Here is a 10,835-nt window from a genome sequence, read left to right on the forward strand (position 1 = left end):
AAGTACATTGCTATTGTATATTTAATCCGTATTAGCTACAATTTTCATATGACAGATCGGGAATTTGACATTGAAGTTGGAAGTTTAGAAGGAAAGTCTAGACTGGCAGAAAATGATGCCCTTATGAACTCATTTTTTTTGTTTCAATGTTGTTGTTATAGGTACCAATTATTACTAATATCAAATTATAAATTTTTCTTTTGTTTCGTATTGTTGGGTTTGGTTAGTTTCATTTAAATTATTTTGATGTGTCTACAATATTGAAAATAAAAGTAACAATAAATAGTAAATAAAAGTGGTTGTAGTGTGATTTTTGCCATGTTTTTATAGGTTTTTAATGTCTCTAAAAATATACAATGGTTATTTCAACTCAATTTGTAATGTGTAGCTAAATGGTTAACAATAGCCATAATATACAAGAATTATGAGACTACAATTGATTTAAAATGATGTTTATTATAAAGTTTTTGTCACTAAGTTAAACAATAACAACATGAAAAACAATTGATATGGCAAATAAATACCATAATTGATTGTTGTTGAGACTAAATACTAGTAAATCGTCACTTATATCATTAATAATATGTGTCCATTTTCCGAACATGGACATGTTCACCGTAAATTATGTGTGTCTAAAATATACCCAATAATCTTAATACGATACCAAATTATCCTTAATTTTAACAAAATGTGTGTCTTTATACTACTTATGATTGTATTTCATTTAATTGTGTGTGTCTATATGGTAGGTTATAGTCACAAACATTGATTGTTTTTTGTGACTAATAATTAGCAATTCGTCACTTATGGAAGTAAAGTACTTGTGGCCATCTAGCAAACATGGTTACACTCACCATAATTACAAGTTTACAAAAGATACACAATAGTATTAATAAAATTTAAACTGTGTGACTATATGTAAGAAAACAACTACATTAAAACATTATGAATGTCGCAGTTTGGTGATATACAATCACCACATTAACTAAATATATGTGACTACTAACTGTTTAAAGCTACAATAGTGGATGTTTAAGGATCGAAATTTCGTACACATTTGCCACACTTTTATAATACGGCCACATGTTTTCATACCATACAGACACTACATTTTAAAGTGACCATAAGACCCATACGATGGTGTCACATTCCGTCACACTTTCAGTGAAAAAATAAAATGTCACTATACGCATATTGTCACCTTTTTTTGGTGTGACAGTAAGTCATTTTTCTTGTAGAGTTTTTTTCTTTTTATTTATATTTCTTATGTTATAAATAAAAATAAAGCAAATATCATTAAATATTAAAAGCATCTTTAATGTTCATGGTATTACTTTTTCTTTTTGAAACAAAACCTCACATCCAATCACTTACATATCAATATCTATTCAAATCTTTTTACTATTTCTCAAAAAATGTTTTAATTATTACATTTTAAATATTAAAATATAAGTAATCATATTACTTATGCCCAAAATATATATTCGAATTAATATAGCATTAAATATATCATAAAAATCTAAATTTATATTTTTAATCGAGTTCTAGATTTTACCTACAAATAAACTGTAACCCACTCATTAATCTGTTGTATGTTCTTATGCCAGGAAATTATCATTTGATTATTTTTTTAATAATGTATGCGAGCCGCCTAATTTATCTGTTAGGTTAAGTTTGATTAGATCGTTTTATTTTTAAACGTTAATGTATGTCATTGTTTGTTTGTTACATTTGCAAATTATATTTAATATATAATATGAATAACTTTTGTTATTTTACTGGTCACTGTATTTATATTAAACAACTGTAAATTTTTAGATATAAATTTAAAACGAATAAGTATATTGAAACTCTTTGTAATTTTTTGTTATTTTAGATATAAATTTATTTTTAAATACCAAACCGATCATTTGAAATTTTAAATGAATCAATATATTGTAAAATTGTTGTAATAAAAAGAATCATACTCAAACAAAATCAATAAAAACATATCAAATTAGGTTTTCATACAAATTTGTAAGCATAAACAGACAACAATCAAACACATAAACAATAAACAATAAGATCTAACATTATAGCATACTTATTTTTACTGATGTTATTTTATTTTTATTGATCTTGTAATTTCATGTTTAATTGGTATTGTAATTTTTGAATTTAGTTCTAAACGGTTGTAATTTCTGAATATTATCAACGTGATGTAAATTATGTATTTACTTCTTGCATTACATAATTATGATAATATTAATTATTAAAAACAATATATAGAACATGTATTTAAAACAAAGAAGATTATATGTGAAATTTTAAGAAAGTTATAAAATAGAAATTATAAATACCAATGATATATTTACAACATATTATACAAAATATAGGGTTAAAAGTGTAACATTAAATGAATAATTTTTATAAAGATATTGATCATATGAGAATTATTTTTTAAAAAAATGGTTTAAAGGAAATTTTTATAAGTTGTTATATAAGATAAAGGTGGAATCGGTAACATATAAGGATAATTTATATAACTTTTAAACAACTAAACAAAATATGCGGGCAACCCATAATTGTACCGAATTTGAAATAGTGACATTTGTACAAAAGGTTACTGAAACAACGCCACTTTTGCAAACAAGCAAACAAAAAAAACATTATTTTTTTCAGAAAACTCCTAATTATCCTTAATTGGAATGGGGTCAACAATCACAGATAAGACTCGCTCTTTGGCTCGAGCATCGGGAGCTCCATGTCCATCTCCGTATTGGTATACACAATGTGAAATTCGGGCGAGATTAATAGTCATATCAATGAATGGATCTGTTGACTCTTGAAAATAGGCCACTCGGGCTTTGATCATTTCCCCCCATGCTTTGTCGATTAAAGTTTTTATATATTCACGTGCAACTTCCTCACAAACACTATTTTCGTGCATGTAACATGATATTGCATTTGCAGTTTTCCCTCTAGCTATCTCATCCTATATATGCCAAAAGTAACACAAATGTTAGAAAGAAAAAAAAAGGTTTTGTGAATACGTTGAAAAATAAAACATACCGTTGAAGTAGCCAAATCATTGCAAAGTCTATAAATAACTGATGACCATTTCAAAAGATCGTCATATTTCTCCAAGTTCTCAACTATATCTTTCTTGAATTCTTGATGAATTAAAAAGTAACCATAAGTAAGTATAACCACTCCCGAGACTGATCGCCATGCATTATCCATATAATCTTGAAGTGTTGGAATGTATTTGTTATGAGTCCACTTTGCTTCCAACAAAAATGCTTCAAGTAATTCGCCCAACTGTCAATCCAACAATAAAAAGATGTCAATCTCTTAGTAGTTCGTTAAGGAATTGAAGTCTGAATTCCTTATGGTGATACTAACCACTTTCACTAAGACTGGTATGATGTCTTGGCCTTGTGCAATCGAGGTCTTAGAACCTATTTCAATAATGGTGTTGTAAAGAGTGCGAAAGCATAGTTGTAAATACTCGGGCATATGCTTCACTGTATTAATGTCCCACCTAAAATAACATGATCAACATTTCCCCATGAAAAATACAAGTTAGCTACATATATGGATATTAAACAAGACATGAGCTCGTAATAAGATTTGTGCTTAAAAATTGCATACCTCTTGACAGCATCTGTGAACATCACGAGTTCATCAAGAGAACCATAAACATCGTAGATGTCATCAATGACAGTAATTAACGTATAAACTTTTGTGAGCTCTACTCGGCAAGAATTATATTGAGGCTCGAATACCACTCCAACTGACCAAAAGAAGCATTCCACGAGTCGATCCCTAGCGAAGCTTAACTTGCTTGCTAGGCCTATATTTTTCCACCACCTGTTTGATATATATATATATATATATATATATATATATATATAGAGAGAGAGAGAGAGAGAGAGAGAGGGGTCAATATAGATTAATATATTATCACTTAATTTGTTTATGGAGAACTGATAAAAGGCAAGCCATGTATACTTTGATACTTCTTGAAGTTCTTTCTTGAATTCCGATTGAACCATGTTGTAATCCAATGTTGCAAGCTCTAACATAAGCATATTTGCATCTTTTCGTTTACTGTATGCATCAATGTACCACCTTGCTTGTAATCTAAGCATCCTACGATAAGAGGGGAGTTCCAATGCATGATTTATGTCTACATGAGCTTCATTTTCTTGACGCTTAAGTTTTAGCAGATGTTTGGTTGCAAATAACTTGGCCTCCTGCAAATCTCTTTCCCACTCAAAAGAAAGATACGAAGCTTCATATAGACTTAGCAATCCCTTGACATCTGTCTCTAGACACCGCATGAAGCCACCATGACTGTCCTTGAATCTTAAAAGAAAATCTGTGTTAAGTTGAAATTGAATGTTAATCATGAGAAATTGAAATATATAGAGAATAAGTTAATTTTCATATTAATAAAGAGTATACGATTTATCGGTGATAATCATGATGTTTATTCAGGAAAATTTAGAAGTACCTTGAGACACATTATAACCATGTTTCCTAAGAAGCCTGAACCTAAGAGACGCCGCATGAAGACTACGTTCTTTTTCTTCATGCCTAATGTTATTTTCATTTACTGATGTAATAATATTTAGTGCTCTCCTTATATTATTTTGAAACCGATAGTCAAGGCCCAACCTTTCGATATCATCTATTTGTTCAAGTAATTGCAAGATACTCAAATCACCATTTTCGTAATCAAAATTCAATTGCATTGCTTTCTTATCTAGCTCCTTCACCTTCTCCCTGGAGTTAATCTGTGTGCATTCATCAAAAGATCATGAAATTATTAAGCATCACGTTTACATATTTTCCCAGTATTTGTATTGTTATAAGCTTAAAATGGGAAAAAAAATGCATAATCGAATTACCGGGAAATTGACATCTAAGGCCTCGATAAAGTTATGAGTCCAAATAGTTGGTTGGTAAATGGGTAAGGCAATATTCTCATGTGAACCATTGTTCTTGTCCGCACACTTTATTGAAGGATAATATCTGGTATTTGGCTTTACAATAATTTGTGGGAGCTTTTGCTTTGCTTTGTATGCTAAAAAGAAAGGTTGAGAAAAAACTGGATAGAGTGGAAGGGCCATTCGATGACAAGCGTACTGGAGTTTTTGTTTACTCATTCGAGAAAAAACTGGAGTATTTGCTTACTCAACTTTAGCTCCCTTTCTCTTTATATAAGAAAATTTTGCATAAAACATCAATTATCAGCATTTAATTATCGCCTTTCTTTTCATGTATAGTCCCACGATCGGTCAATCACAAGGACAATTTGGGTTTTAAACATCTTAAATTTGCAAAAAATCTCAATTTTGTGCATTTTTTAAGAATTATTGAGAATGCATGAAAATAATGATAGTCGTGTGAAATTGAACATATTCACATTAACGAACAACCTATTCTCTTAATAATTCTCATAGAATAACATTGTCTACACGTCTGCACAATAGTTGTTCATCCATATTATAACGTAGCCCTATATATAGCTAGGTTCAAATTTGGATTGTGAAAGACTCTGTAAAATGGTTTGGTCTAGGCATAGTCGTAGATAGCAGTTGAAATGTGATTGTTCGTGTATTGTTTTGAGTTTACGGTGTTTATGGTCAAAATGAGTTTACGGCCGTAAACTCTTTACGGCCGTAAACACCTGACCGTAAACACCTTACGGTCTCTAGTTAGGTCTTTAAATAGCGAGTTGTGTCAGTCTTTATGCGTTGTTGATGCTCTCGTATACTTCCAAGTTGTATCAGACGTTTTACAGTATTAAAGCGTATGCAAGCTTGGTCTTTTACTCTTTATTGGTTTATTAATTCGTGTTTGCATCTGTTATTGTCTTTGATCGTTGGTAGATCTATTTTCCGGGACTTTACAATTGGTATCAGAGCTATACCAGTGTCAAAGGCGTTCAACAGCTGCGTTTTCAATTAAATCGACATCCACTGCAGTTTAGAGAGATTTATTTCAGTCGAAATCAAGGTTTCTTGAAGTTTACGGCCTTAGTTTACGGCCGTAAACTCCACTTCACGGCCTCATCTGCACTCTTCGAAATCGATAGTTTTTCACGTCACTCAAGCCTTCGTAATCACATCTTAGTTCTGAGATTTAATTGAGTTTTGTTTTAAAATTAAAATCGAACCTTTTATTTGAATTTCATTAACCGTAAACTAAATCATTCACGAAAAATTGATTTTCTGTTAATAGAAATTTACACCATTATTTTTCGGAGTTTAAATCAACAAGTATTCTTGGACCGTAAACTCAAGTTTACGGCCTAAGCTTATCGGTCTAGAGTTTACGGCTTAAGAGTTTATGGCTAAGTTAGTTGATTTTATAAAATTGAAATTAATAATTGAGTTAGTTTTAAAACAAAATAATTTTTGACCGTAAACTCCAGTTTACGGCCAGGAGTTTACGGCCTAACTTTACACGACAAAATCCACATTTTTATAGCCTTAAAAAATATTTTGGTGATAATTTTTTTTTTAAAAAAAAAAATATAAAAATAAAAAAATTTTAAAAAATGGATACACAAAATTCAAGTCAATACCAAGAGCTTGATGCTGTGATGGGTACAGCCACGCGAATTCCAAGACTTATGTCAGCTGATGGTTTCCCCGAGTGGAAATATAGAATTGAGAAGTATATAAAGATGAAAGACTTTAAGATATGGAAATGTGTTTTAAGGGATCCAGTCAGAATCACCACTACAGTTGGGGGAAAGGTGGTCGACAAGGCAATTGACACCTACACTGATGAAGACTTTGAGAGTGTGGAAGAACAAGAAAAGGCATTGGCCATTTTGACTATGGCTTTATCTCCAGACATTGCTCAAGGATTCAGAGAGTATACTTCTGCCAAAGCTCTGTGGGAAGCTCTCATTGAAGTATATGAGGGAAATGAAGACATGCGGGAAAGTCGCCAAGATATGCTGAGACAACGCTTCAATATGTTTAATTATGTTCCTGGAGAGACTCTCGAAGCTCAACTGCAGAGATTTACCACTCTCAACACTGAGATGACTGTGGCAGGGATTTTCTATACAAAGTCAGAGATTAATAAGAAGCTACTAAATGCTCTCCCAAAATCTTGGGACATGAATGTAGTAGTAATCAAGAAGACTAAGGATCTTAGTCGACTTTCCCTAGCTGAAGTGATGGCTGTCATCAAAGCGTGTGATATTGATGACAAACAGCGAGAGATCAATCATGTGAACTCATACTCATCTGCCAATCTTGGCATTTCATCTAATAATGCTCTCTCTTCTTTCTCCTATACTTTTGTAGGTTCATCTTCCTCTACACCGGTCATTCGTTACCCACAAGGCCAGCCTATTACATCTACCCAAAATGTTTCATCCTCTAATGTGGCTTCTTCACCAAAGGGAAAGGAGGGTGATGAAAACCTTGTCTTTGCAGCAGGGCTTGTGAATTGCTACAATGCTCTTGTAGCTGGGGAACTTCCTCCTCAACTGTCATTTGCAGATCTTGATCAAATCCATCCAGAGGATGTTGAGGAAATGGACATCACATGGAAAATTGCCATGGCTGTATTTAGGGCAAAACAGTTTGCCAAAAAGACAGGGAAGAACAATTGGGGAATGAGTGCTGACAAGAAGGTTGGATTCAACAAAGGAAAGCTTCGATGTTTCAATTTCCACGAGCCAGGGCATTTTGCTCGTGATTGCCCACACCCTGATAGGAGGGTTAATAATGACAGAACAATGGTTGCAGTTGGGAATAATCGAAGCAGTGGTCAAGCAAACAATGAAAAGGCTATGGTTGCACAATCATTTGATTGGGATGATCAAATACAAGCTCTAAATTTGTCTGGACCAGAACATGCTCACTTAGCACAAGTGAGGGATGACGCTCAAGCAAGGACTACAGCAGCTGATGACAACATGATGAAACTACAATTTGGCTTAATGGTATCCTCCTCCCATGAACCTAATTCATACAAGGTAAGTCTTCCATCATGCTCTAAGGCTTGTATAGATTATGTGAAAACTTTACAGGATAAAATTGAGACATTAGGTGATGAAGTAGAAAATCTTAGGATTCTTCGTGAACTCAATGACAAATTAATAAGAAACGTAGAAGACCTTAGATATGAAGGGTATCGACTTCGAAAAGGACAAAAACCACTTAAAGCTCAACTAGAATAAAAAATTAAAGACTTTAGGAGACTCCAGGAAGACTACAGCAACAAATGTGAAAATTACAATTATGTAGTCAAACAAAATGCTGAGCTTGTAGCTGAAGTTGAATCTTTGAAAGGAAACCTTGAGACTGCCAAACTTGATGTCAGAAAATATGATTTCTCAAGTGAGGTGGTTGCAAATATGATAGACCAAAGTCTGCAGTTTAAAAGAAATCAATCAAAAGGTCTAGGGTATAATCATGTACCTCCTCCTTTCAATCATTCATACGTGTCCAAGCCCTTGTCCAAAGAAGAGATTGCCAATGAATCATTTATGATTTATGGCAAGCCCTCCGGTTTTGTTTCAGGAGGATTTATTAATGTTGAAACTACTGACATTTCTACTTCTCCTGCTGATCAATCCTTGAATCAGTCAAAGCACAAAGTTGAAGGATGTGTTTCTGAAAACAAAATCGAGTCCAAACCTGAAGCTTTTATTTTAAATAAAGACAACTCTTTGTTAAATGTTTTAAGTGACAATTTTTCTTGTGGTGTTTTAAATTATTCTGATACAGTAGCTGCTACCTCTGATACAGTCTTGAATGTTTCTAATATGTCTGATAAACCTTTGAACAATTTGGTTGACAATTTAAACGTCTGTGATAAAAATGTTGAGATACCATTAGTCTCACAACCCTCAACAAATACAGCACCCTCATTTGCCTCACAACTTGATAATACTGCATGTTTTTGTGAGACAAGCAAGGGTGTTTGTGGAGAAAACAAACCTGACGAATGCAGCACAAGTACTAACAATAACTATCATATTTGTTTTAATTGTGGCACTAAGGGTCATATCGCTAGAAATTGTCTTAATCGAATGTTTGTGAGTTATAATCTTCCAAGAGGAGAGAACGAATTCAGAGGAAGATCATTAAATAGAAATTCCTCTAGAAGTTGCTCTCGAAATGATTATTGGGTAGATAAAAGAAATAGAAAAAGGGATATATTTCACAGTCATAAAAGGTTTTTTAATCACCCTGTCCTGAACAGTCTGCCAAAAAGGAGCATAGCCATGCAAAGGTCAAGCTCATCCCAAAGCAATAATGGATCTTCAACCAATTCTGGTAGAAGTAACTCATGCTTTAAGCAGATCGTCAGACATAAAATGACAAAGTTGACTGAATTTTTCAAAAAACCTAATTATATATGGAAACCCAAATCTACTCCCAATACATCATCTGTATCCTCAGAGAAGCTCATGTGCAATAAATCTGAAAAAGCATCGGGATCACCCAGGAAGATCATGACCTGGGTGCCCAAATCTAATTAAACCCACCGATTTTGCAGGGGCAGTTGCGGGGAAATGTCGTCAGACCATGGTTCGTCGACAGCGGCTGTTCCCGGCACATGACAGGAGACATCACCCAATTGAATGACATTCAATCATTTAATGGGGGATACGTCTCTTTTGCGGGTGGAGATGGAGGAAAAATTACACAAAAGGGCACGGTATCAAATGGAGTTTTGAGTTTTGAAAATGTAAATTTCGCTCCAGAGCTAAAACACAGCCTGCTAAGTGTTTTGCAAATCTGTGACAAAGGCTATTCTACGCATTTCACTGACAAGGAATGCATGATCTTAAAGCCAGGTTTTGTCATCCCTGAAGAATGGATTCTCGTAAAGTCAAAAAGGGATGGAAATGCTTATATTATCGATATGAATAGCAATCTTCCAAAGCAGGTTACTTGTTTGTTCTCCAAGATCTCTGAGCAAACCGCAATGTTATGGCACCGAAGATTAGGTCACGCCAACGCCAAAAATCTCAATCGTCTTGAAAAGAATGAGATGGTCCGTGGATTACCTATCAAAGACTTTATCACGTTTGAGAAATGTGTGTCCCGTGCTCAAGGAAAGCATCATCGAAAGCCACATTTACCGAAGCAAGTTAACTCAATAAGTCAGGTTCTACAGCTTCTTCACATGGACCTATTTGGTCCAGTGAATGTGCTAAGCATCAATAGGAGTTCCTACTGTCTAGTTGTCATTGATGATTTTTCTCATTTTACGTGGGTTTTCTTTCTATCCAACAAAGCTGGCGTCGCTGAATTGATCAAGAGGTTCATCATACTTATTGAGAATCAAACCAATCATAGGGTGAAGGCTCTTCGCACTGATAATGGAACGGAATTCAAGAATTCTGTTCTCAATCACTTCTGCTCTGAGAAGGGGATCCTACGTCAATTTAGTTCCGCTCACACACCTCAACAAAATGGTGTTGCTGAGAGGCGAAACAGAACACTTAAGGATGCTGCAAGGACGATGTTGTGTGACTCCAAGCTCCCAGTTTTCTTTTGGGCAGAGGCAATAAACACTGTCTGTTATGTTCAGAATCGAGTACTCATCAACAAAGCTCAAATGAAAACTCCATATGAAATTTACTATGGTCACAAACCGTCAGTTAGTCATTTTCGAGTATTTGGCTGTCCTTGCACCCTGCTTCACCTAGATGCCAATCCGAAGTTCAATGCCAAAGCGGATGACTGCTATTTTGTTGGGTATGCTGCACGTACCGCTTATAGAGTCTACAACAAGAAAACCAAACAGATTGTGGAATCCTATGACGTGAGTTGGTTGGAAGAGAATGAGACAGACGCAAGAGTGGG

The 10,835-nt window shown here is 34.0% G+C and overlaps 1 protein-coding gene across 1 annotated transcript; it reads right to left on the reverse strand.

The window, feature by feature from the left end:
- Positions 1-2,501: 2,501 nt before the first annotated feature.
- Positions 2,502-5,153, reverse strand: LOC145039136 ((E)-beta-ocimene synthase, chloroplastic-like). Its single transcript, XM_078987249.1, has 7 exons — positions 4,896-5,153; positions 4,499-4,781; positions 3,994-4,363; positions 3,634-3,852; positions 3,385-3,523; positions 3,052-3,300; positions 2,502-2,974 (listed from the first exon to the last, which is right to left on the reverse strand). Exons 1-7 carry the CDS (start codon positions 5,151-5,153, stop codon positions 2,669-2,671), a joined length of 1,824 nt encoding a protein of 607 aa, XP_078843375.1. The 3' UTR covers positions 2,502-2,668.
- Positions 5,154-10,835: the final 5,682 nt, after the last annotated feature.

The sequence above is a fragment of the Lactuca saligna genome, chromosome 4 (genome assembly GCF_052625555.1).
Source record: "Lactuca saligna cultivar CGN05327 chromosome 4, ASM5262555v1, whole genome shotgun sequence".
NCBI classification, from domain to species: domain Eukaryota; kingdom Viridiplantae; phylum Streptophyta; class Magnoliopsida; order Asterales; family Asteraceae; genus Lactuca; species Lactuca saligna.

What these genes read in the sequence shown, in the direction of transcription:
- LOC145039136 (XM_078987249.1), bottom strand. Translation starts at nt 5,153, where the DNA reads ATGAGTAAACAAAAACTCCAGTACGCTTGTCATCGAATGGCCCTTCCA. An exon ending in GAACTTCAAGAAGTATCAAA is followed by an intron (nt 3,853 to 3,993) that starts GTATACATGGCT and finishes TATATCAAACAG; the next exon opens with GTGGTGGAAAAATATAGGCC. An exon ending in TTCACAGATGCTGTCAAGAG is followed by an intron (nt 3,524 to 3,633) that starts GTATGCAATTTT and finishes ATGTTATTTTAG; the next exon opens with GTGGGACATTAATACAGTGA.